The following is a 27,963-nucleotide window of genomic DNA, read 5'->3' on the forward strand; positions in this document are numbered from 1 at the left end:
CGCGCACCACAGTAGCACGCTCAACTCATCCATTCAGATGCTAACGCGCTCGACGGTCCGCGAATTTTTTTTAAATTTTTCGGTTCTTGGTTCGTGGTCGAAGCTTACGATGATGCGTTGTGAAATTAATTTATTATTTCCGACGTTCAAAAAAGCCGGCGTTTATTTTATTTCATTCCTACGCTGGTTTCTAAATGATCGTTTGGTCGTTAGAACCGGGACATCGCCCTTTCGTTTTCTTTTTATATTTTATTTTCGAGGTTCTAAAAGAAGAGATATCGCGAGAGCTAGGGAAACGCAAACGCCGAGCATTATTTCGCGGAGGGATGAGAGGGAATCTCGGTTCTCCGCAAGATATACAGCCGGCATTGTCGTTGGCCGCGATTATCTCGCGTCGAGCTACCAGATAATAATTGGACGTCTAAAACGGATTCTTTCCAGCAGACGCGGCTTCATTGTTCGGAGAGATCTTTCAAATCTCGCGCCAATTATTGTTATTTCTTTCCTTTGTGTTCTTTAATCGATGCCTTTAACAATTTCAAAGATGATGCATAAAATATGAAAATTATATCAACAATTTTCTTCTGCACTAATCTAAGTGAAGTACTTAGATAGAATCGTGAAATTTTGTACGATCTTGAAATTAAATCACTGATAATGATATTTTAAGATGCGTTTGCTACGAAGCACAAGATAATTTCTTCAGAAAAGCCTCGTTCCATTTGTTACTGTTTCTGCTCTTAGTTTTCTTTAATCGGTGCCATTAACAATTTTGAAAACGATGCGTAGGATATGAAAATCGTTTCAATAATTTTGCGCCGTAGAGCCTGTCATAGTTGATCAATACATTGACCCACTTCATAAATTGAAAAGTACAGATAAGCTTGTAATTTCGTAATGAAATTAAAAAATGAATAAAAAGTTGCGTTAGATCGATTTGACTTCTAGAAGGCTCACATATTATTTAGGAATTATTTTTAAACAAGTATAACAAAAACTAGGTCAACATCTTATGGTAGCTAAATTGTTTTACCTGTTATATACATGAAAAAACAATAAAATAAAAAATGTAAACTTACTAGTTTAACGGTATTCCCTGCTCGTTTGAGCGCATCGACGGCTGCCGCGTGTTGTACGTCGACAACGGAAACGTCGTTCACCTGGAGTATCGTGTCGTTGACGCGTAGACGACCGTCCCCGGACGCGGCACCGCCCGGTATAAGTTTCGTGATGTAAATGGCAGTGTCATTGCCGAAGTGTGGATTGTCTGTGCCCCCGGCGATGCTGAAGCCAAGCCCAGCACCACCCCTTTCGAGTACAATCTCCTCGTACTCCCAGTCATCGTCTCCGTTGACCTGTTATTAAATCGTATTCACATTAGTAAAACTTCGAAATACATTACAACCTATCATTTTATCGCAATTCGATATATTCAGTTGTCCCAAAATTTTTTTTCGTTTTATACGGAAATAATAAATGCATAGCATTTTTTGTTTTGTATTATTTCATTGAATTATGTACGATCCATTTTGTTCTATTGGAACAAATTGAAAGAAACTTTTGGAACAACTTAATGTATATCATTCTCTTTTATGTCTGTATACCCGCAATAAAATTCGATTTATTTCTGTAGTAAAGCTTATCACATATAATCTTATATCACTACTAAAGCTAAAAATTCCATCATCTTAAACAGTTTATTCGTCGAAAAACTATCAAAACAAAAACAATTATCGATACTTGTAGCGTTAAATTCGAATTAATATTTTCTATATTAAAGTGAAAAACAATTTTGTATCAAAAAGATTCTCGTGGAAATCTTCTCTTTTAGAGTGTGCATCATTTACTATTGCAATTCAATTTTTTAATCAAGTAGTAAAATAATTTGGATCGCATTACAGATATACAGATATGAAAAATAATCGAAATTAGAACGAGTGACAGGATGGTAAGATTAACACTAGAACTACTGGCATTTGAGATGTAACTATCTCTACCGAAGTCAGTCGAAATGACCAGTCTTTAAAAAATACGTAATAGTAGAATATTTTTATATTTATTGATCTATTATTATCTTACAAAAGGAACTCCATGTTCTGAGATCATAAAAACTATATAATAACAATTTTAATAATAACAATAAGTACAATAATGAAGAATATTCAGTAGCAAAATCTTTGGTAACAAAAATGTTAAAATAAATTTCCATTGGTAAATATAAGAAGTATAATATAATAATAAGCGTAATAGAATAAATAAAATACAAATATAATTTAAATTATTAGGTACAAGATTTATCATTTATCACATTCCTTACAAATGTAAATTTTCTTCTGTGTGCATTTTTCGCAAACATATTTTTTACAAAGATTGCAAATGGTGCTGGTCTTATTATTATTACAGTACCGCATTTGACACCATTTACGAGAATAAGGTGAGTTCTTTGACGTTACTTCGGGTCTCAGATGCTCTATGTTCTATCCGTGATTTTTCATTGTCAGCGGCAAGTTAATCTACTAATTGAAACATAAAATCTTTTCCGGATATCTGCTCACCTGTGGTTTTCTTATATAAAACCCAGGCAATTATGCCAGCTAAATCTAAAATATTAAAAAATACTTGAAGTGGCCATCTTCTTGATCCCGATTTCACGCTATATTTTTTTGCCATTTGGTCTGCTATATCTACCCCAAATTTTGTCTTATTATAAAATTAGACCATTTCAGATAGACCCTTTCCGCTTTTTCCTAAATAAGGAAATCCATTTACAACATACTTTGTTTGAACATCAGATGCCAGCCAAAATTTAATTCCGAATTTGTCGGGTTTATTTGGTAAATATTGCGTAAACCTGCATCTGACTTTGGTTGGGAAAAGTAGCTCGTCTATTGTAATGTTTGCACCAGGTTTATAGCAATTCTGGCTGTTCTCAATAAACTTATCCCATACGGATGATATTAGTGCAAATTTGTCATTTTTCAAACGTTGACTTCTATCATCTTTTTTGTCAAATCGAATAAATGTTAATATTTCAACAAACTCATTCCGACTCATTGTGCTGGAAAAGAAGATTGGTCCCCATTTTGTATTCCACAAATATGAAAGTTTCAAATTTTTCGCTTCGTATGCTCCCCGTACAATATTCTAAGGAATGCTTTCAATTTTGTTTCTGTAAACATCCATTTTTTACCTAAAACTCGAGAAAATTCTGATTCGATGCAAGATATACGTTGCAACATATGGCTGTCGATCAGTAAGGAAAATGCGCTAATTACTTTATCTTTCATAATACTTTTTTTTGCATATCCTGTGGACCGGATATGTCTTTGAATATATTGTGCAAGGGTAATCTCCCAGAAGCTGACCCTTCTTGAATTCTTTCCCGTTTGAATTGTTGGTTCCGTTCTTGAATTCTTGGTTCCGTTTACGGCAATTTCTCTTGGACTAGCTTGTACACTTTCAGTTTCACTTTCAGAACTTGAAAGCACCCGAGCACGTATTTTGCGTACATTCACAATGTTCTTTTACAAATTTTCTGAGGACTCATTTTCTTTGTCACTAATGTCACTATTACTATTATCACTACAAATTTCAATTTCTTTTTCCCCTGGTTTACTTCCTTCACAATCGGAGAATTCACTATCCTCGATATCAGAGCATTCCATTCGTATCCTTTTCAGTTTTTGCAACAATTCGAATGCTTCCAATTGTTTACATTTTCAAGACTTGTAAAATATTGCTTTATAAAACTAGAAACCAGGTCTTATTCCAATGACTGTGCTCTACAGAATGACCGGTCAGTTTGACCGATACTGGTATAAGTAGCCATGACACAAAATTACATTCATTCTAAATGAATAAAACAAAATTAAAGTTTATTATATTATTCCTTTAGCTATCCCTGCAAAAGTCATTGCATCATTGTGGAGAAAAAATATAACATGAAGTAGGAATTTTAAAATAAAGTTGTCAAACAAGTCATTTTGACCGGCGTGATACTTCTAGTGTTAAAACGCAGGAAGAATTCAGTGCAGTACAAAGGAAAACGTAGATTACATCGGTAATCCAGCACGGGTCAGTTCCTAATTACATGAGGGACTAAGCTTCCCGCAGAGCGAAGGAGTTAACTGGCTAATTGATTTTGAGGCCCGCAGAGGAGTAGATTAGGTCACGGATCTGGATCGATTGTGGTAGAGTTACGGTAGTTATCGCGAGAATGCTGATATCGTTCAACAATGTTATAATCCGTCACGCCTCTACGCTTATCACAGTACGAGATTAATAGAGGAATCACAATAGGGAAGCAAACGAACTTCGTTCCTTTCAACAAGCTTTCGAAGACGGATTTTAAAAATCTCCGTACTTCCTGCTTACAACAGTTTGAACGAATCACATTTCTCATTCAATCACATGGAAAACACGAATACAGCATTTTTCCCGAAGGAAACAAAAACACTTTCAATCGCAATATTTCACACGATTTGCCAATATTTCGCATGAATCGCTGTTCTCCATTTTGAAACGAAAAACTGCCAATTCCACGAATGAGAAGTCACATGTTTCAATACATCCAACAAAATGTTCAACCATTTTTCCCTACACACTAAGGTGCTACGCTAAGGTTTAATTATTCCTAGGAGCCCATCGATGACTCAGCCTCAAATGAAAACAACCATCTACCGCTCTATATATCTAACCCAATACGTACTCCATTCAAGGCAGAATAGGATCAACCTAACAGAGAAGCTTCGAGCACGACACGCATGCCAAAATGCATTCCGCGTACCAGTTGGGGTATCGCAATGATTCGCGTGCAATCACGAATTCTACGATAGATTTGATGCACGCGGTTGTATCAGCCCATATTGCCTGCGGAATCGTGAATTAATCGTCTCCGAATTACCATTCTATGAAGACCAACCCCGGACAGATGGAACGCCGTAAGGGTCGTTACCGGAAATCCCTGTTACTCCCGGTAACAGAGCTCGATGTAGGTGGTACGTTGATGTTACGATGCAATTATGCTAGTGGACTGTCGCTCGGCTAATCGACGATTAGCGACTGTGTCATAGTGAATGCCATTGTTAATTAATCCGACTGCGTTTGCGCTTAGAAGAAGATCAGTTCGCTGCCACGGGCGATATTGGTCGTAATGTCTGTGTCGGGCGATAAGCGTGTGAAATATCATGGTATAACGGTGAACTATCTGACGTACGTGAAACGAGATGTGAGGCATGAGTATGATGGATAAAAAACAGTTTAAAATTGGTGCTCGTGAGTAGAAGTATTAATAGCTTTTGAATTGGATATTTTATGCAAAGTTGAGAATAGTCGACTGAGAAATCTGTTGATTAGGGAAGACGAGTTAATTCGTTATTTTAGATTGTCAATTTCTTGGCTAAGATTTTTTAGAGCGGATCTGTTGTTTCTTCATCGATAGTTTCTTTTGAACTAATTTGTGGATTATAAAATTGTTGACATCGCTTTTCACAGCAACCTTTATACCACTTTTTCCAAATTTCAACTCACATATATAAAGAAGTTAAAAGAATATTCTGATTATTCGTGATTTATAATGAGATTCTGATACCTTTGTCATAAATTTTCTTAACATTCAATATATGTGATGTACAGTAAATTTCCCCTTTCTTTAAAGTGATTAATTAATTGATGGTAGAACATTTAGTGTATGGCACTGGTCTATCAAGTTGTAACTTTGTAAATACAATATGTCATGTGCAACCAAATATAAAACGTAAATTTACCATTTTATGCGGCCCGTTTAGCATGGTAGTCGTCATCGTGTGTACTGAGCCACTGTTGTCAGCAACATTTTAAAACACCGACAGCAAAATAACGACGCCTAGGGGTAAGTACGATATTTTTGGTTCACATTCACCGAGTCCACTCGAACAACATACCAGATATCGATGTTCACGTATCACTACTTTTATCGCACTACCACATACCGAAACGCTTGAAAATCTCGTTCACTTTGACACTGAAACGCCTGCCACGAAGGTTCGTTCAATACAGTTGCAACCCGTTTTTCGTTTCAGCTCGAGAGAAAATCTGCAACGCGGGAGCTCTTCCTGACGCGATGAAAATAATGCATAAATCACGCGGATTATTTATGACGCGGCGCCACAGCAACGTATTATCAAGTAATAATCAGTATCGGCGCGTTGCGTAATACCGTGGAAAATTCACGTTGGGAGCAGAGATTAATACGCTGCTGACGTTTGCATAAATCCTTGCAGCTACTTTAAACGTGTCGTGATACCGCTACCGGAATATCTTTCGGTCCGATTATTCGCAAATTTTCCAAACTTATGCCTCAAAATTCGAGAACAATGAAGTATAGTTCCCTAGTCTACGTCACGTTTCTCGGTATGTTTAAAATAGGAAAATTCCAAGAGCTTCACTTTATGATCACTAAATATATCTCAAACAACAGATACGAACGTTGCATGAAGTTTAGCGGCGCGACAAAGTTCATCGGAAAATAAACTCCACGTGAATTAGATCGCATTACACAATCGAAACTCTCGAAGATGAACTCGTATGTCTAAACTTTAGCGATTGAAACGTGGACGAGACGGACTTCCTTGAAGGCTGGAAAACGCGAAACTGCGACAGTTCTGTCAGGACGAGCAAGAAGTAACGTTATCCGGTCCCGTTCTCGTTCCCGCGGAGCGTCACACGCTCGAAACTGGCGACCGTCTCGCCCGCGACTCGACTGTGCTCGCTCGCTCGCTCACGCAGGTTCGCGTTCGCGCCGCGCCAGTCATCGCTATTATAATATTAGACCAGTAGCCGGCTATTTCCAACCGACTGTGAAAATATACCAACGGCACGCGTGCTGCACGAAGAAGAGACGGCTACGATGAAACAAACGTTTCGTGGTCAGTCACACGGCTCGCCAGCGAGCTATCGAGATTTATGGTTCCGTCGATCGATCGTGAAAACTCGTGCGAGCATTCGACGAGATACCACGTGTCTGTTGATATCCGTTTTCAATTTTTACGTCATTTTGTACTCCTGGTGTATGTTTTTTACGCGATCGGCTTATAGGTTCCGGGTTTCTTTTTCAGAACAGACTGATTATTTTAAGAATAATGGAAAATACGTGAAAATTACCTAGGAAAGTAGTTTCAATTTAGACAATTTAATTTGTTTAGTGAGTATCAGCTATGAGAATTAGATATGATTGGAATTATAGGTGGAGATAGGAGGATAATAGTGGAACAGAAATTATTCTATTCGCGCCATATTTGATTTGTATTCACTATAAATAAGAAATTAAGATGTTTATAGTGAACTATAGTAACTAGAGTAGGGATGTTTATGAAAATTCACATTTCTATGGATAAAACTCATATAAAGATTAGTTTTAGTCTCTAAGTATCATAAACAATATTTTGGATATCCTTGCACATTATATGTATTCTGTACATCTGTATATATCTATGTGTTTATACGTTTAAATTTCCCATAAACGCATAATAGATATATGCATATCGCTACACACGAGGCACAAATGACATTCGAAGTCTGATAAGCAAAAGAATCGGGTCTAATGCACGGAACCGACTCGTGGATGCGCATTTTAGCTTTAACCATGAAGCGTACATCATGAGCCTAGCTCGCACAAAAAAGAAAAACTCACGATAACATCAGAAAGAACCTTTATGAAATTTGGAATACATACATTTTCTAAAGATTACGGTCTAAAAGCATTTCGTAGAATTTGTCTATTATACAACGTACACGATTGCTTTGTATCCTATCAATCTCCAGTGTGCAAGCAAATATTCTGTTACCAGAATACGATACTCCGAAATGAGTACACTCTGAATTCCTATAACAATAAGCAATTCGTTATGCATAATATAGATCATGTACTTCAAATATACAACGAGAAGATCAAAATAATAACATTAAAGGTTCAATAAATAAGTTTCACAGATTGATGGATTATCAATCGGTGGTTCAATGACTCGATTCTGCTAAGCAACGGATTAATTGAGGCGCGCCGGTAATTCCGCTGGTAGAATTTGCGGAAGTTCGCCAGGAAGGGTATCCACGTGCGTTACGTGGATACGACGTTCAAAACCGACACGGTGGTCCCGGAATCTTGGCTCGAGAAACTCCAACGGTCCGAGTCCGCGCCGTTCGTATTTCGAATTAACATCGCGACTCCGAACCCACGGCTATATTCGTTGGCCTTTGTTGGAACGCACGACTCGGTGGAACATGGGTAAAGATAGCCACATTTCGTGGCAAATGCTCGTGGTTTCGGGTCACGATGACCTTGAAAGTAATTATCGACCATTGCATGAATCGGTACAAACGGATTTCTCCTCGAGTCTGCTTTTACTGAAATTTTCTCAACGTACTAATTTCGTATTTTTATTTGATTAGTGGAATTTACGCAACTGATATTTTATTTACTTACGCTGGGCGTAGCTGCCGTTAAAAAATTATTATCCTCCTGCTTCGCTGAACAGTCGAGAAGTTTAAGAAGAGTTAAATCGTAACTTTTAAATGTTGTGCGAGTTAAAAGGGATTCGAAGCAAACACCGAGTGCGGTTTTAAGGTATTCTTATCGTATTTCGTAGTAAGAAATGTAACGTGTACTATCGCTATAGATAAAATCTTATTTATATGTAGAATGTAGATAAATCACAATGATTATCGAGATTTCCGCAATACCAACGTAAATTGTAACTAGTTAAACCTTGCAATTCAACGTTTAATTAACTTGTAGATATCACTCTGCCGCGACTGCTATTTTGGAGAACAATAAAATTTTCAGGAAACCACGCAGAATTCCTGTCAGAGATCACATCATTCACTGGTCTCTGGAAAGTTTATAGACAGCGTGATTTCTACGACGTGGTTCAACGCAGCTAACGTGCTTTAACGACGATTGAAATTACCGAGTGTATCCGACGGGAATATCTCTGGATCTCGCCCTCGATGTCATAAATAGCAGATTCATCTAAAAAGGAGTTGCAAGCTGGCAAACGCGTTATTAAGGACGAGTTGACGCTTTAAAACCATCGAGCTATTTAGCCGCCACGCTGCATGCAAACTCTGGAATTATGTAGCATCCCAACATATTCGACTAATAGATAAATTTATGCGTTTTAAAAACACAGTAAGAATGATTGAGAGAATTTATTAAACTATTCGTATCGCGATTGTCTGATTAGCTGGCTTAGGAGAATGAGTCAATCAGCACACAGCCGAACGGTCCGATCATCAATGAATTTTTTACTAACGCTTTATATATTAAGAAACTATCTATTTAGGTAACTATTCGTATTTATGTGTAGTTTACTTTGTGACAGACCAAGAAACAAATTCAACGAGCACTAATCAGACAAAAAGTGAAAAGAATAAGACAAATCCAAAAAGTGTTCTGAAAGTGATACTGCGTGTACCGGTCTATTTCATAGTGTTATATATTTTAGAAAAATGTCAAACCTCTCTTCAAGGTTCCTTCCATCAATACTGCACGCCATAACTATGATACCAACTCCATTATAGGAGATAATATAAACATAAAAAGACGTCATTAAGAATGAAAAATTATGTAAATAGAGTAATCATTATAAGAATCTCTTTCTAACGAGTAACGAAGAATACATTAATTTTCGAACAATAAGACGGTTTCTTCATTATTATAATATCACGACGAAATGCAGAACTTCCTGACACTAGGCGGAATATTAATTTCACGCGTCAGAATAAATTCAGGCGACGAGAAATTTGCTTTTAAACTTAATACTTCCTCCTCGCTGGCTCGGCCAAGGCGAACATATATATTACGTCCTAAAGTAACATAAGTAACGCAAGTGCGCGCACGTAAGGTGCGTGCAAAAGGCGAGAAACCGAGTCGCGTTAAGCGGAATTAACGCGAGAGGTAACTCGAGCTGCTCGCGGAACACACAGCTACCTTTTGTCTTACGAAATTAAAATGAAAAGACTCGTTTCCTCTTATGCTCAAGGAAATAGCGCAACCCTGCACTGTTCGCCCAGCGCGCGTCAAAGAGCCAGAAATATTTCATATCCGCAAGCGATAGCGAAAAGTAGCCGACATGCCTCTGTCTCCCTCCCACGCTCCAAATTTCATATGTTCCTCTTGCTACTTTTATTTATTTTGTTATTTTAATTAAAATGTGCATGACGAAATGTAATTTGTGTACGAAGCTCCGTTCTCTGCGAGATTTTTTTGCGAAATATGTTGAAAAGTCTGTTTAAATCAACGTTTCGTATTTATATCCAATGCATGATTTTCCCTGATCAAGACGAATTAATTTTTTTATCCAAGCTTCCAAATTACAAATCTATAGATTTTCATCTGAAGTAATTGAAACATTGAATATTCACCCTATATGTGATATCGAAATTCATCAAACTAATGACGAATTCAATTCTGACTAGAATCTGCTTCAATTTTTATAGGAACTCTTTGAACAACATAATACCTCATATTAAAAATAAACATTTATCGCCAAATTTAACTACTCTATCAGCTTCCTTCATATGTCGTTCGCTCGCTTGATCGTTCGTTTTAGGAAAAAGGATTTACGGAGAAAGTGGCCTTGAGCCAACTGATTCTATATGTAGAATCACAGAGAATCATAACATTGAATGAACGTCGCGCGTTGCAACGTGCAAATGGAACGCATATACATATCTGCGGTCACGTGCAGGATGGTACGATATTCGTTGCATCAATATTAAACATCTGCTGAGCATAGATTTGTAGCACGCATCTCCATGAAGCAATCGGGTATCGCCCTTGCACTTGACACTCGACGAGAGCCTCGAGATCAAGTAGTTTAAGTGGTTTTGCCCTGTGAATCGTATTCCTCGAATGATCATCCTCGACGTAATATGGCTTACGTCTAGAATCATCTGCAATATTAATACATTAATACAAAAACCATTCAAATTACATCAAATTGACTTCTCACGAACCCTAATTACGACAAAGTACTTAGCCCTTTCTAAACGATCCTCCTGGTGAATAGGTTTATGCAACAGATTTGTTATTCTTCGAATTGTATAATTCTACGCGTGCAATGAGGTTTCCCTTAACTTTGAAGTACATTTTCCAAGAAAAGGGTGCGTTTCTTGATTCTCGTAATTATGACAGGTAGTTCGGTCTACGTTATTCAATGTTCCGTTGCAGCTGGCGCGCATAGACAACCGGAAGCAATATGCAGAGCGTGTCGCTGTTTCAATACCCTATCCGTTCGTGCACGTACCGCGCCTGTGATTAAAAATTGCATTATCCTTAACCATATTGAAAAATTTTCAGTTCCACTTTGCATGTATATCTACGTTGAATAAATAAATTCAGAAAATAAATTGTAATATTGTTCAATTTTTCTACCCTTTATATAATAGATATAGATCTATATAAGCATATACAATTTCATATTCGTGGAATTCTACAATTTACGATTATCGAGTGAATTCGAAGTCACTAATGATCGCGGTACTCGTGACAGCACCAAAATTAGACAGATTCACGTGGTAACCAGTTCGAAATGGGGCACGACCGAAAAACTTCATTTTCCCATTTTGATAGAGCGATTTCGGTCCATTAATAGCACGCGGTCCGGTGAAAGGTCGCGCACGAAAATGTGCATGAACGTCCGGCAACGTGCCAGGGAGTCGACAGCAGTACCCCGAGCGACGATCTTTCTCGCGCCTAGAAGTTGAAAAGTTTGGCGAGTTTTGCCCACGGGTACAGCTTCTGACGGACAGCCAAGGTGAGAGGCGAGGCAAACGAGATCCAAGTGCAGTCCACGAAACGCGAAACTACACCCGCCTGCCGGTGACTGCTCTAACAGGCGCGGACGCATTAGCAAAATTGGAGTAACTCCAACAACAAGGCGTCGGATCGGCACTGGATTTCACGTTCAGTTTCGTTTTTCTCTCTCCTCTCTCTTAATCCTTGCTTATTCTCTTGTTCTTCCTCTTCCCTGCATCTCAGCTTCGGCTATCCAAAGGCATCTATCTCTGTGGCACCATGGACTAATTGCAACATTATACCTAGGAAAAATCGTTGTTCGCGCGTCTACGAGCGCCGTTCTTCCGTTTCTCTATGCTTTTAATGGAGCCACCGAAGCCTTTTAACAGTCGACGCTAAAGTTTCACAGAGAAGTCGAAGTCGCGAGGATATAAAATAGTCGCGGCGAAATAAAAGATCGCTCCTTGTTGAAGAACTTCCGCGTTAAATGCCAAGTTTTCGCAGAGTTTAACAGCGGAGCGTCGTGCGATATCGAATGAATATAAATGAAGCGTGGATTGAAAGAGGAAAGTGAAGCATATTCTCGGGTGGCGCCTATTTAAACATCGGAAATAATTAAAATTAGAAGGGAATATCGAATCGTCGCGTCGGTATCATTATTACCGACTAAAGTTGGCACGTTGATATCGCAATCAGTCTGATGCGTCTCGGACACCGTGATAGAACTTGCAAAAAGTTTACACGCGGCTTGGCAACCGGCAAACAGCAAACGTTCGTCTCTGGGCACGTCGGAACAAAACGATGACCTGGCAAAGCCGCATTAATATCCTAATGGCTATTCCGATGGATCTTTCAGATAATCAACGAGAAATTTTTTCCTCTGTAAACCGAATTCCGCCTATATTTTGTCTTATAGACGAAATTCACGAATGCACGACGGAAAAAACGAGGCGAATTACGCGACGGTCTTGCGGATACCAGCGCGATAAACATTCATGAACGAGAAAAAATTGTTAAAATTTTGAACTAACGACGTGCAGGGTAATTCTGCCTGCGAGAAACAGTTTAATAAAATCCTTTGTGAGAGAGCACATTTGGCGGTTCTTGGCAAGTAATTAAAAAATTCCGGATACGCGGCGAGAAATCGAAAGAATTATTTTAAAAGTAGAAAAAGCAATATGTTATATCCTGCCCTGGATCGATATTTGGATAAGGTTTTCTAGCGTAGTTAAACGCAATTAAATTTTCAAAGAAGGTTTTCAATATTCTTCTGTTGTACAATACAATGTAACGCGTATAATTACGTTTACTTCGTTCTTTTTATACTTGTACTTACTTCTCTCTTTCTCCTCGGAAAGAAGTTAAATTTCGTGTTTAATTAGAAATATGTAGAATGAGAAAGTATGTAAATTTTGTATGAATATATGATTATTGAAACCAATTCCAAATATACGTATTTATCTTGTAATTATTATAAAACACGCGATGACTATTATAATAGATACAAATAAAATGTTGTAAATTGACAGAAATATTTCGAAATTTAAAAGATCATCTATGGTTTATATGATTTTATGGTTTATATGAACAGGCAGAAACAAAATTCGAAGTTTTCAAGACAGCAACTTCAAAATATATTTACGTAACCTGCCTTTATAATTGACATATTTGAAACATTCCTTCGCAATGAACGCGATTTAGGCGAAATTATATTATAAACTTGAATCGAAGTCATTCGACAATTTGTCGGTTCGCCAATGCCTGTGTTCATCAACTGATCGTTACTACGTATAACAGCGAAACACAGGTCCCGGGAACCGAAGGATTCTACAAGGATCAATCAATTCTTAATCGTGTTATTCGTCCTACGATCCAATTTTCTAACATGGAAAACCGCAAGCCTCTAGGCAAAAGACGATTATAAAAATTGGATCGTTGACACCAGCCTGTCAATCACCGACTCTTTCATTTACGTATAAAACTGGATATTCTACAAGTAGCAAAAACATTTCACGATTACGAAGTTGAAATATAATATCTATCCATTGTTTCCATATAATTTGAATAACGAAAGTGTTACGTTTTACCATCATCATCTCTCTAGTCAAGTGTTCAAAGAAACTTTTATTTGTGGCGGCATCGACCACGGAATTTTCCAAAGCGCAATACCGACATGCCCAATGTACCATCGATATCGCTACATTTCTTTCACCGAAGTCTCGGAAGAACACATACGCAACGACCGCCGCGGTACATCTAATAAATGCGTGTGTAGTAGGGATATCAGAGGACAACAAAGGAAAAAATCCGTGGTTTCGAACAAAAGAATCAGTCAGTCTATCTCAAGTTGCGAAGTACGAAAGGTCTCGTAATAAGCAAACCCGTTCGCAAAACCTTGATTGTTATCTTTTCTCCTAAATTGTTAATCATTTGATCGTTGACTGAAATTGTTGTTTCTTTACTTGTTATTAAACTTTTTGTTAGCAAATCAAGTGTAGTTTCTCGTATGCACTCATTCCAACCACCTCTATTCTCATAATAGATATAGGGGGTCAATCAGTTCGTGGCGCCGATTGTTTAATCGTAACGAAAATTTACGACTCTCGTTGACGCGTTATCTCGCGATCGCGTCTCTCCACGAACGGTTGAAACAGAAAAAAATCTTTTATATATAATATATATATAATATTATATATAATACTATATTATATATAATATACATATAATATATATATATATATATATTATATACAAGGTGGTTGGTAATTGGTACAAGTGGAAAGGGAGTGATTCCGCGCAAAAAAAAAGTCGAAAATATAGAATAAAAATTTTTCGTTTGAGGCTTTGTTTTCGAGAAAATCGACTTTGAATTTTCGCACCACGATCTCCTGACTTAACTCCGCTTGACTTTCATTTATGGAGCCATATTAAATCAATTGTCTATTCTGAAGAAATCACAAGTTGCGAGCAATTGAAAGAAAAGATTATTGTAGCCTTTCATACTTTAAAACAATCGAATGCGTTAGAAAGTGTTCATAGAAATTTAGTTAGAAGAGCAGACGTATGTGTTTGGCAGAATGGGCAACATTTTCAGCAATTTTTGTAATAATAAACTTTATGATTGCTTCATATTATTTCATTATGTATTCCTAATTTTCCGTTACGGCAAAAACAAACTTAAACTGCGATAATATCCATCGAGAGAACGATCTACAGTGAGATCTGTTATAACGAGACTTGATAAAGTGCACGCGTACTTAGCAAAAATTCAAAGTCGATTTTTTCGAAAACAAAGCCTCAAACGAAAAATTTTTATTCTATATTTTCGACTTCTTTTTTCGTGTAGAATCACCTCCTTTTCGCTTGTACCACCAATTACCAACCACCTTGTATGATATAGTAATATATACTTCTTAATATATATATATATTACGATAATTACAGGTCACATGGAAGAACTGTGATAGGTCTATTTTTGTTGTTTCTTTTTTTTTCATTTTTATGTCGCTTAATAGCTAAAATCAGGTATTTTAATACGAAATGATTGAACGAAGGAACATACATAACCTGATAGATTTGAAGATATCTGAAATTTATAATAAAAAAAATCTTTAAATAGATACAACCGTTATTAGAAAAAATGCATATACATTGCTTTTCCATTGAGTTCCTCTAAATTAAAACGCGGTGTTCAAAAAAGTTGTCCATAATTGAAGGTAGATTCACGCAGCGTTGATCGAAGTTTGTCGATTTTTGTATATTTTTCCATTGTTTGAAAATCCAATGGACTTCGGATTAGGATCGCGTTATTTACACACCCCCAGCTGCCAGATCACGGGGTTTCACGCACGCTTTGGATATCATTGAAATTTACGAATTACGTATCATCGCATCTATAGAACACAGCCACCGAATGGTAAATTTCCAAGCTTTGCAAATTAAATGCACCTGTAGACCCGGGCCGTCTCGCATAGTATATAATCGACCGAAGCACCAAATCTAGCGTTATAATAAACGCGATTTCGAGCGTTTAGAACGGAGACCGGCGCACGCTTAATACCATGGAACTAACTCCATGGCGTAAATCATTACGCCGCGTAAATTCTAAATAAAGTTCAGCGACCCGGAGGTTATGGCATTCACGTGCGTCGTTCGAAAGCTCGTGTACTTGAACGAATCAGCTGTTTGGTCCATTCGACTAATATCGACTGGTAATTTCAATTCATTTAAGATCTCGGTTTCGAAATCAAATTTTCAGTCTAATAATCGATGCATAGAAGCTAAGATTGGGGAAAATAATAAACGAATGTTCTAGATTACAAGATAAAATGGGAGAAGAAATGGAGAATTTCGTAGCTCGTCTAGAGCGGATTCGATTAATTTAAGTTACATGAAATTTCCAGCGAGGGGCATTGCTCAGCGCATAAATAAGGATTAAGCCGTCACGACGACAATGACATCGCTTGCGTTACCTTCGTCGCGCGAATTCAAGACTAATTTGTTCATATATCGATTAAAAAACACGAGAGAACAAAAAGTTCCTTCGCAACAGCGACGCGTGTTAAAGAACGAAGGTCGGAAAATAATTTCGGCAAGGAAAAAGACTATTAATTCAAATAGAGTTGGTTATAAGCAGCATAAGAATAGTTGCACTTATGTGGTGATGCTTGTTGATGACAAGTTTTCGCTTATTTGGGATTCTTGGTTTATATTGACGAAACGTTAACGAGGAACGTGATCTTAAATGCTTCAAAAGGAGAGAAACTAGCTTAAGTCATCAATCGACTAGTATTGTAACTTCGAATTAACAACTTCGAAGTTGTAAGGTAGAATGTTCGGAATTCCAAGAGCGAAACTTCCAGCAGCTCTCTTACCTGCAAATTGTTACTGTTCATTAACTTCGCTCAATCACATCTAACCCCCATTTTGTCCCTCCTACTCACCGTGCTCGCCAAATAAAGAATATAAAATCGTAATATAAATTCAGTACTTCTGAATTCACTTAGCTCTGTCTTTCCAAGATTTTCGTAAAAAAGCAAAAGAGTTGTAGTTGTTAAAGTCGGAAGCGGAAACATCGGAGAACTTTCTTTGCATGGGAATGTATGGACCGCGATAATGATATAAATATTCATTAACAGTGTTTCGGAGTTTACGTATGCTTGTTCCCTGGTACCGGGCAACCGTATGTAAAAGTAGAATCAAAAACGAGTACGAATGACCTAGCTTTGACGTTTTAAAAGAACGAAAATTTCACTGAAGCATTTTTTAGCGTTTTTAGAATAGAAAAGAAAAAAAGAGAAGCGAGATGCAAGTTGCAACATAGTGCACGTTCAGTATTTCTTGTTGTTGATTAATTTAAGCGGCCCTGAAAAAAATAATATTACACGAGCACTTTGTATTTTCGCAAATTCTAACGTTTATAATTTACAACGCAGTTATTATTCGATTTGCATATTTTCCGACAGCCGTATAATTAATAGTTAAGCACGATCATAGAGGTAGACTTTTTCGTGCGGCTGCAGCTTTAGATTATACATGTAAATTCTGGATGAGAAACGTTTCCGTGGTTGGCACGGAATGAAATTTTGTTTGAAACGAGATTATGGTCGTAAGTTTTGCATGAAATCCATAAGCTAGTTTCAGAATAATTAACTCAACTTTAATGTAATCGCACGAATTTTGGACAACTGTGGTTCCCTTAGCCAACGAAGTAATAAAATCACCGTGGATATTTCATTGTTTTGATAATCAACGTTATTCTGCAATGATAAGAAACGAAGATACAATTTTGCTATTGATCTCCAGACGCATTTCTACATTTAGCACCAAAACAACATTCTATTGAAATACAATTATACATTTTCTGTAAAATTATGTTTTAGATGCTACTGATAATCTCATTACAAATTCAGCAACCCTTAGATTTTGAATAACATGACTATTAATGATAATGGCGATAATAAACTGTGACAAATCGAATGATAATTCAAGCGATCTTAGGTGCTAATGACACGATCTCGATAATCTCTATAATCATGCAATTATCTGGAATGACAGGAGCTTAATGCAAAAGGGGTAATGATGTAAGGATGCAATTTCATTATTCTATGCCCATCTTATGAACCATTCAACTAAAGTTGGGTAATATTTCATTTTGTAATTACGTAATAATGAAACAAATCGAAATTGCGTAACTACGGAATGATGAAAGCTGCTGAAATTAAATTACACCATGTATTGCTAAATTAATTATAATGTTGTACATCATGCGGGTGTAATATGAAATTCTTGCCATGTGAATCCATCCTAAACAATTTGACGTCGGCGTTCAATTCCATAGTAAACGAGACCCACCATATTTTCGATAATTCACTATATCTACCTAATGAATATCCAATTTGCCTTAATTTGTAATATGAAATGTTATTCATTGAAAAAACTTCCTCTTCTGCAACTAAATATTTCTAAATTTTGAACAGGAAAATTCTATTACTTTCACTCGACTACATCATTATTCAACATTCAATTAGTTATATCGAGACTTACGGACAGATAGTTAATGAACTTGAGAGTAATCTCTAAGTCACTAATCAAAGGCCATCAGGAGAGTATATGATTCACTGAGAAACACGTTGAGGAGTTAGTTCACGGAATATCACAACTTGCATCACGCTCCATAAACTACGTAATCGAGATTCTCATTATAATTTCATAGTAGATCTAAATTTCCATTCAAATGCAATATAAAACCAAATTTTGAAACAACCCTCCATTCTCTTCTCATTAATCAAACATTTTGCGAATATGTAATATAAATTAATAAATATTAATGTACTCGAAATTTCTCAAAATACACAAGAACAAAATTATGCGGTGATAAACAGCACAGAATTTCACAGTTTGTCGGATCTCTATTACCATCGCCTGATTCCATTTGTGTAAACCAGTATGAGTGTCGGTGGAGATTTTACGCGTGGAAAGAAGGTACAAGTAGGATTTGACAACTCCTTCTTAGACGGCGAGGAACAGGAATATAGAAGAGACGATTGGAAGGGAGGAATCTAAAAGAAAACCAGACGAACGTGACCGGCATAATGCAGACTCGAATTCTTCTAGACCGGGAAATCTTTAGCGGTGCCACGCTGACGTAGACTACAATCCTGGAATAAATTTACAGTTCCCCGTATTCGGTTAATACCGTGCTTGTCTTATCTCACCAGCAATTTCACTGGTTTTCCAAGCGAATGCAGCGATAACCGCTTCTCATTCCCGTTAATGTACAGTTTCGTGGTGTTCGGAAGAACTTTCCGGAAGTGAAATGTAATTCGTTAAAATCTACAGACTCATAGACTACCGGCCCAACGAAGCTTCGATCGCATCTCGTATTCAATTGTATCTGCAAGTGGAAAATCAATGAATATTAACAAGGAAATAAGATGAATTCGACGATTACAGTATTCCTATCGTCCAGTATAGTTTCGTCGATTAACACCTCGAGCTTCTATTTCGCTCAGTTTCTACTTAACACGATTAAAGGTACCTATAGTCTCAAATTCATATCTGAAATAAATATGGAAACATTTTGAAATAAAACGTTCTTCAAGATTTTATGATAAGCAGGTATATCATGACGGTTCGTAACAATCGAAAAATCGAGGAAATCCTTGGAAATCACGTGATTTCAAAAGATACTCTGAATACTTTAGTTGGGTAACCCTCGTCAGAAGTTTACTTGCACGTCCCACTTTACGCAGATAGAATGAATCACTCCTGTCTTTTCGGTTCGCTGACTATACTGTGTGTTTTCCATTCCAGGTACTATACCAGAGATCGACGAAGCGATCGACCAAATATCTTCCTTTCTGGATTCGATGACGAACTTTATTCCATTCTGGTACCACTTACGGTTTACATCCGTAATTTTACAACCTTGCTCCATGCTTGCGATGCTAAAATCCACGCAGCTGTGAGACCGAGAGACCCTCCGTTCCGACCCAGAATTCAGGACGCTTTGAGCAACGAACCACAAAACTCGTGTCACCGACGCGATGTTATGATAAACAGATTTTCAGCTACCAAGGGATGCGACTTGATTTGTTATTTCTTGAATATTTCGTCGGTATTTCGTGAGACAAGTATTTTCCGATTAAAATAATGAATTTGTTCAGAAAATTGGAAAAATAAAATGGTTAAAGATAACATATCTTACATTGAAAATGTTTATATCTGATGCTTACATTATTTGAAAATCATGACAGATACATTTCCACTAATTTTTAAATTTTAAGTATCACTTCAGGATTTAAAGAATAATATTTTTAAAATTATGAAAAGAGTGAGAGGGTGACAAAGGATATTTATTTCGAAGCTCTTTTATTCATTCCATTTAAACTTTGACACGTTACCCAACAAACCACCATCAAATATATCAAAAAGAAAAGTCAATGAACTAATAAAATTTTCTGCTTGGTCCGACGTATTGCAGGAAAGTCATGAAAGAGAGGAGAACAACAAAGTGTGCACGCGCGTTCACGTTTAGATAACGTTGATGGGTTCCCATAATACGCAATCAAGCATCGGTAAGGAAACGTTGTCGTCCTTGCTCTCTTGCATCAATTCCAATTTTCGCAGCGTGCCCGTAGAGTTCTCACATAGAAATTTCCGTATCTGACATAACTCGTAAATTGGAAGACAGGCGGTCGGAAACGCGATGACACAAACATTAAAACGAGCCAACGAGAACGTCTGTTCACGAGGGAAAGATAAAGAAAACTAGAAACCACATTTTCCCCGTGACTAGTTTCAGATAACACAGTCGTTCCCGCGAGAGAATTAAAAAATAACACGATTAAAATTTAAACAAACGAAACCAGGAGTCTGCTTGACTCACCACTAAATTAATCACTGGTTATCAACGATCGGGCGATATGAATGAAATGTAAATGGATATGTTCGCGAAACTAATAGAAGTTGCTTGAATTGCCTCATTTTTCATAGAAAAGGGAACAAAAATTGCCAGGCCACTTAAAAGGGATAATTGATGCGGAACAAAGTCCTTTTAGGGTTTATCTTGTTCTTAAATGGCTCCATAAAAGCCCTCCTAGCGCTTAAGTTCGCTAAAATAAATTGACTGGAACTGTTACGCGCCTTCTAAAAATCTGAACGAACTTAGCACACGGAGCTACCAAATCGCGTTAAACTTCGAGCGCTTTAGGTGTCATTTCATGTTACCTACGGTCCTAAATGCTTTCTAATTCTTTCTAAAATCTGTTGGCGTGAAATTAAACAAGTAGCATCAAAATCAGAAAATCAACAAAATCGTATTCATCATATTGTTCCCAAGCAGTCATCATGATTGTAAGCTTATATCGTCTGCAAATAAAGTATAATTTCAGAAGACATAAATATTGATTGATAAATATTATTGTGAATATATACATGATAAATATTATTGTGAATAAATATTCCTAGATATATGAAATTCTTTCATGAAAAATTATCTCAATGACCAGGTATGTGTACGTATATCATTCTGTCATACAAACATAAAAAATAATTACGAATCTTTTTCTAATCTTAATAAATTCATCTCTGTAAAATGTAATTCTATCTCGTTATATGTTCTAATCAAATTTAAAGGACCGATTTAATTGTCGAAGGTAAATTCATTTAAACCACAAACCATTCTATTTCTAAAGCTGGAAATCGGTGGATCGCCACGCGACGAACAAAGCGCAATCTTTTTGCTACATTCGACATCTGCCCGGATGCAGCAACACACTATTTACCAGTTAAAGTTGATGCACCTGCGGGATTCCACGTATTTGTATGCATATATGAGGTACGAACTGCGGGCGATCTAATTCTAATCCAAACATTTCCGGTCCATTGACGACGTGTGTCTTCCATTAATGGACTATTTCATTACTGAATCGTACCGCGACTGGAAATATTGAATGCGATCGAATCAGCCTTAAACTGCAATTTAATATCGACCGGAGAGATAATATCTTTTGATATCGAGATGATTAACGATACGGTTGCTTCGATAAATAACGTTCGGCATTAATTTGTAAATAAGTGAAATATGATGAACTGTGCCGAAATATATGTTAATATTATACAAAAGGCGGACAATATCGAAATAATTGTTTGCAATACGAGCAGTGTTTTAATGAAGATAAAACGACACACGGTGCGTTAATTGTTATCTTTCGGTCGAGGACGTTGCATGCAACCAACAACATTCCGACGAACGGAAAAATGTAATTATTCGTAATGCGTACACTGGTGACTATTAATATTCATTCCGCGATTCCTGTAACCGTAACTGTGTATTTCACGCATTTCAATAAAAACAAGCGAATAAAATGATTCTGCCTCCTTCATTTTAATATTACCTAAACGATCGATAATATCGCATCGCGTTACACTCTAACGAGTGGACAAATTTCAAAATGATCCTTTGAGCCCTCGATTAATTTCAGAGATTTGTTACCTTACTTGTATATTTCAATCATAAAATTGCGACTCATACAAAATGTCAAGTAACACTCATTTCCTTCGATTTAACCAAGTTCAAAGGGCCCATAAGGTTACAAGCTCGTTCAAAGCACACTTTAAGGGCAGGAAAGCCGATTCGTGATCCACCAACGAGTAATCTCGACAATTTGCGTGAACATCGAGGGACATGCATGGACACCGACACGCTCGCGTCATCCAATGTGATTTATATGACACGTCCCGTTATAATGCCGCTCAACCATAATGCAATTCTAGGGGCTGGAAGCGCAGGAAGTGACATGAAGAGCAACACCACGTGGTAACCACCGTGCGCGGTTCGCCAATGACCTCTTATTCCGGCTATGGCCACTATCGTGCGGCAACATCAAATACCGATAGCTAAAGAACGTCATGATAAAAAATTCGCTGATGAAAAAACGTATTCGTTATGTGTACGGAAGATATTATCCCTCTTATACAGGATAATATTAGCAGTGGATTAAAGCTATTTGTTGATTATATTATGAAAAACTCGAGACACGAAAATACCTTGGGATTAATTAGCGATATTCGTTTCTCCGTTGGTAACGCGAGCTAGTTTTGCTAAAATCGAGCAGAGGTATCGTAAGGTTAATAATAATAATCAGTCGAGTACTGTTATACAAAATAGGAAACAAGCAAAGAAAGAGGAACGAGAGAGGCAAACAGGAAATCTAATGGGATTAGGATCTCGATGAGCCGGGATAATACGAAACAGAGGTGAGTTTTCTCAAGGGAAAAGTGGCGTACGTGGAATTTCTGATTTTGGAGCTAGCTCGGGAAACCAAAATGGTACCGTGGCAACGGAGCTCTGGAACAATTCACGCGAACTAAAATTTCCCGATAAGACGAGTTTGTTACGCCAACGAAAGTTTCGAAAATATGTTCGAACGTATATTTGAGGTCATCTCAAGAATTGTCAAATAAATCTAACAACTAATTACGAAGAATAAACGACTTGAATTGAGATCGTCTCTCACCGCGAAATTGATCCTATTTCCTGGGAAGCACGCGACAAGGGATGAAAAAGGGGATGAATGACTTGGTAGGTAGGAATAGGAGCAAAAACCACGAACGAGAAAGATAATCGCGGCGGTCGTAGGCATCCCAGAAAGTTATAAGAACCGGAGACCGCAGTTTACTCGATTTGGCGAGTGAATACTCGCGTTACATCCGAATTGCTTTCAGCCTCCTTCCACCTATTTCATACCCTCGTTTCCCTTCCTACGATTCAGGGTAAAGTATGCGCCATCTACGTTGAATTTCAAACGATGCTGCAAATCGAACGAAACCCTCCATGAATCTTTTCATTCGAATACCGCAGCGCTGACGATGCCACTGGAGAAGTTGGTTGTCAAGCTTGCTGAAAAGGGCAGGTTACCCTCGACATTTGAATGACGTGAGAGTGACAGAGGTGATTGAAGCCGATAAATCGTAATAAATGTCAGAAAAATGACGGAAAAATAATATGAAAACAATAAAAGAACGATTCGAGAAATTCGATTAATTTGAATTGCGTGTAAAATTTAATTTGCCCTAGTATTATGTGACAGTCTTTAACGCCAATGGCCTAAGCGTAAATGATTATTTTTCGCAGGTGGAAATTATAATCTTAGAATACGACAATTTCGAGAGGCAGCAGAATATCGTACGAGCATTAAATCCCAAAAACAATTAAAACCATAAATTTTCCTGAACCAATTCGTGTTCGTTCTTTTTTTTTAAATAAAAGAAAAATTATGTGTTTTCAATGGTCGTCTGCGTAATCTTGACAAATCGTAGAGATCGATCATAGAAATGAAAACACACGAGACGGGATCAATCGCAATATTTTTCGCACCGTCCCTATCAATTCATATCACCGATAAGAGAACTTAACGAAATTCCAATCGATCTCCCATCACAGTAAACGCTGCAGGAAAAGTATTGCCCTACTAGTATTTCAACATCAAGGCGGTGTACGATATCGAGATAGGATTCAATCGTCGCAATAGTTTACGAATTGAAAACCGACACACGATTAAACTATAATTTCTATCTAGAATCAAAGGAGGGAGGTAATTGTGGAAATTCGAGCACGTGCAACGTCGTAACGCAGCTACTTGTAAAATTATACGAATACCTCTGGGATTCTAACCGAATATTTACGACTGATACTTAATCATAAATTTACACGATCTATTCGAACAAGAACAAGAAGAAAAGCGGCATCAATTCGAATAAACCATTCTTCGATATTTTTAGTTCACGCATATTCGTACAATATACGATACATTGGACAAAATAAAAGGTACGAATGGAAAGACGATCTGTTTTCAGTTAAAAGTCAAAGTGTTTAGTTATCAACGAGGATTAATTTGTGCAAGGGTTCTTTTGTTGTCACACGTTTTGTCTACTTACATGTCTCGTGTCAGCCGCAAGAAGGGGCGTGTGTGCCTGCAACAATGAGTGCCCAGAAAATTAGACTGTGAAACCCCAATAGAATTCTTATCTGCTTTCTAAAGTTTCATGCTTCAGAAAAGGCTCTGATTCATTCGTTGCCGAGGACACGAGTTCCCCGAGCCAAAGCATGCTATCATGCGATAACATGCGCCGGGAAGGGGTCATGCAAGGGAGCAAGAGTGAAACTGCCTTTGAACCAGCAATTAAATCTAACGCAGGCTTTTCAAAACATTTCTCTCCGATCGTTATCTATGAAACAATATGTACTTTTAAAAAAAAAGAAGATTTCTTTTAAACTTGCATTCGCTGAAGAAACTGAAAATTTGTAGAGCAACGATTTTGCTTGTAACCTGAAAAAGTTAAAAGCGAAGCTGTAACGTCCGTGATATTCGATATCGAATTAAATTTTAACTCAGTTTAATGATGTTCGTCGTGGAACAAAAGCAGATAGAACGTAAATTAAATATTAAATAACTAAGTATATTTGTCCCATACCATAACGATGAAAGTAAATTAATTCTGATAGTTTCAAATATAAATTTTACTTCTTTTCGAAAATGCGGAGGAACAAAAGAAAAGCTGGTTCGGTAGTTTCCCTCGTAGAATATCATGTGAAAAACGGTAACGCAAAATTCCTTGAGGAAATTTAACATGTTAACTGGAAAAGTTTGGAATCGAACGGCAATTCGAGTTCTCGAATTTCCTTTTACAGATTTCGTGTTCTACAGAAATATGTTTCCATCAATTCTCGAAAAATGTCTTAGCGAATCGACATCCTGCAAATTTTCTAATAAGTTTGAATTTCGTAATTTGATCAGTTACACTTCCTCCTTGGATTTTTTGCTGTTCTTAACTTTATCTCATTGGTTTCCATCAAAGAACCGGACGATGTGACCCATTGCTTTGTACGCTTATCGATGCATGCTCAAACAGCCACTCTACAATATATCGGTTGTGTACACACATTTTTGTGGAACATTTAACCTCTTAGGTGCGATACGCCACTATAGTGGCTCACTCTACTGACTCATTCGCTCACCGTTCGAACTAAATGATCTTTTTCATTTGTCAGTGCTATGACAGTGTTAACTATATACAGACAGAATATATAGTCTTTGTTTTTGATACACCAGTGTCGGATATCAATTGTTGCTTTCAGTCAAAATAAATATATCATTATTAGATGCTCTTTTTAACATGCCGATCCGCATCCTTATAATTTTTTAGAATCTTCAACCTCAAAATGTCGGTACAAAATAGAAAACGAAGATCAATGTGAAAAACACTATGGTGCTATGAGTGAAAATTATGACGTGGGTCTATGTGTCGTACCATGCTTTAAAACATATCACACTCAATTGTATTGTTAATTATTAAAGTAAATTATTAAAGTTAAAGTATATGCATCATAAAAGAAAAGTTATAATTTCATTATCGAAAACTTCATTCCAATGTGCTTGCGTAGAGAACAGCATTATCCATCGCACATTGCAGTGCTGTATTGTTCCCGCGTAATTCGCGTCAAACTCTGCTGTACAGAGAAACAGCCCCGCACAAAATTCAACCGTACCTAAGAGATTAAATACCGTTCTCCGCAGTGTACCATTGATTCGCTCGTCAAAGAAAGAATAATCGCAATTGCTACGCGTAATATTGTTTAATTACGCTTTTGATTAAACGTTCGTTTCGGTTGAAGTTGAATTACGTAAAAGAGCGCTTCAGAAAAGAATATTTATTTTCACTTTGAAAATTACACATCCCAATTCCGTTTCTTTTCACACCGATAGCCTCCATTAGAAAGCAGTTCCTCTGATTGATAAATCCGTCGCGAATATTTCACTCTCTAGCTGGAAAACAAGCGTGATCGTCGCAACTAGGAAAAGATCTCCATCAACGGAACGAGAAGAGATAAAACGAGGTTATGGGGCTCGTTATCACTGGGACGGAAAGGAAAGGGGGAAGCCACAGTTGCACCTACTCCGCTACTCGACGAGATGATCGAAATGAATCACCAACCTCGTCTCATTTCCATCGTGTTCCCAACTCCTATTCTTATCTTGTCATTTTGTCTCCTGTTTCTCTCTGCGGAGCCAATTCTAATCGTAATTTATTGAAACTTGAATCGATTCATGCTGGTTGTACGCAAACGCGAATGTCTAACGAGTCCTTCGGGTGCTATTGCCATAGAGTGAAATGTATTTTATGCCGACGTCTGTATGCGGACCATTCGGTTTGAGCCCTTCATTATTAAAACATTTATGTAATGGTCTCGAATCTGACAATCGACATTTATACAGAAATGTTTGCAAAATGAATCGCGTCCCAGTACGTTTGTACCCAAGAGTACAGCCCCACAGGTATTTTGCCATCTCGAATAGCGGCAAAATTATTTAAACGCTGATAATAGCAAGTTTTGCAAGAACAATCGAAGTTGTATCGGCGAATGGTAAATCGGATCGATCCTCGCCAAACTGTTGCCTTTGTCGTGGTTTCGAATGGCCGCGTCCCAGAATTTGATCTCATAATGATAAATAAAAACGCCGCGAAATAACAATAGGCCGAAAATAACAGACAGATAATTTCCTCGTTTCGTAACGTCGAGAACAATGAAAAGCCTCTTCTGGTGAGTGCAATGGGAGGAAGATGACTAGCATCGTTTGCTACCTCCGTCAAACCACTCCCTTCACTTTAATCCGCCCCGAATCCCATCCCTTTCAAGCGGAAACGATAAGAAGTCAAGAAGACTTCTCCAATTCCATCGGGAAATAATTGCCTGAAAATAAAACGGGACAACCTTGGAGGGAGTCGAGGTGGCTGATCTTGAAAAAGAATCGGCAAGGTAGGAAGTGAAAGTTCATTCAACAAGTACTCCCCAGATGGAGGAGAAACCATGCTAATACAATTGCTTTGCGATGGAAACCAGGCGTTTTTGTTATTCATGAATCCACTAGACGATATCAGAGTTTACGCCCACTGCGAACTTGTCGGTGCGCTTGAACGGTGAAATTTAATCGAACAGACACCCCAAGAATCAATAAAATATCGAGCGCAATAAATTCGATTTTCGCCTTTTAAGGTAAAGAAAGAGATGATCTCTTGTTGGAAGCGAAAGGACATTGAAGAGCAATTTTCACCGGATTTCTGAAAGAAAATGTATTCGGAGAAAAGTGTGTAACGTTGAATAGATATACCTATCGTTGAAAAAA

At 37.5% G+C, this 27,963-nt stretch overlaps 1 protein-coding gene and 2 long non-coding RNA genes across 27 annotated transcripts in view; 2 read left to right on the top strand and 1 right to left on the bottom strand.

The window, feature by feature from the left end:
* The window catches only part of LOC100643982 (disks large 1 tumor suppressor protein), a 542,862-nt gene that overhangs the window by 95,350 nt on the left and 419,549 nt on the right, over positions 1-27,963 (bottom strand). For 23 of the 25 annotated variants that reach the window (XM_012314498.3, XM_012314493.3, XM_012314492.3 and 20 more), the window contains 2 exons: positions 24,716-24,751; positions 1,080-1,355 (listed from right to left, as the gene is read on the bottom strand). In XM_012314498.3, the coding sequence (XP_012169888.1) occupies positions 1,080-1,355; positions 24,716-24,751 (312 nt within the window). The remainder of the gene's footprint in view (positions 1-1,079; positions 1,356-24,715; positions 24,752-27,963) is intronic. The other 2 variants (XM_048410867.1, XM_048410875.1) reach the window with 1 other exon arrangement.
* On the top strand, positions 5,127-6,396 carry LOC125386080. Its single transcript, XR_007225932.1, has 3 exons — positions 5,127-5,274; positions 5,787-5,869; positions 6,060-6,396. It is a non-coding gene; the product is annotated as an uncharacterized LOC125386080 (long non-coding RNA).
* Positions 6,933-9,570, top strand: LOC125386082. Its single transcript, XR_007225934.1, has 2 exons — positions 6,933-8,599; positions 8,771-9,570. It is a non-coding gene; the product is annotated as an uncharacterized LOC125386082 (long non-coding RNA).

The sequence above is a fragment of the Bombus terrestris genome, chromosome 12 (assembly GCF_910591885.1).
Source record: "Bombus terrestris chromosome 12, iyBomTerr1.2, whole genome shotgun sequence".
NCBI classification, from domain to species: domain Eukaryota; kingdom Metazoa; phylum Arthropoda; class Insecta; order Hymenoptera; family Apidae; genus Bombus; species Bombus terrestris.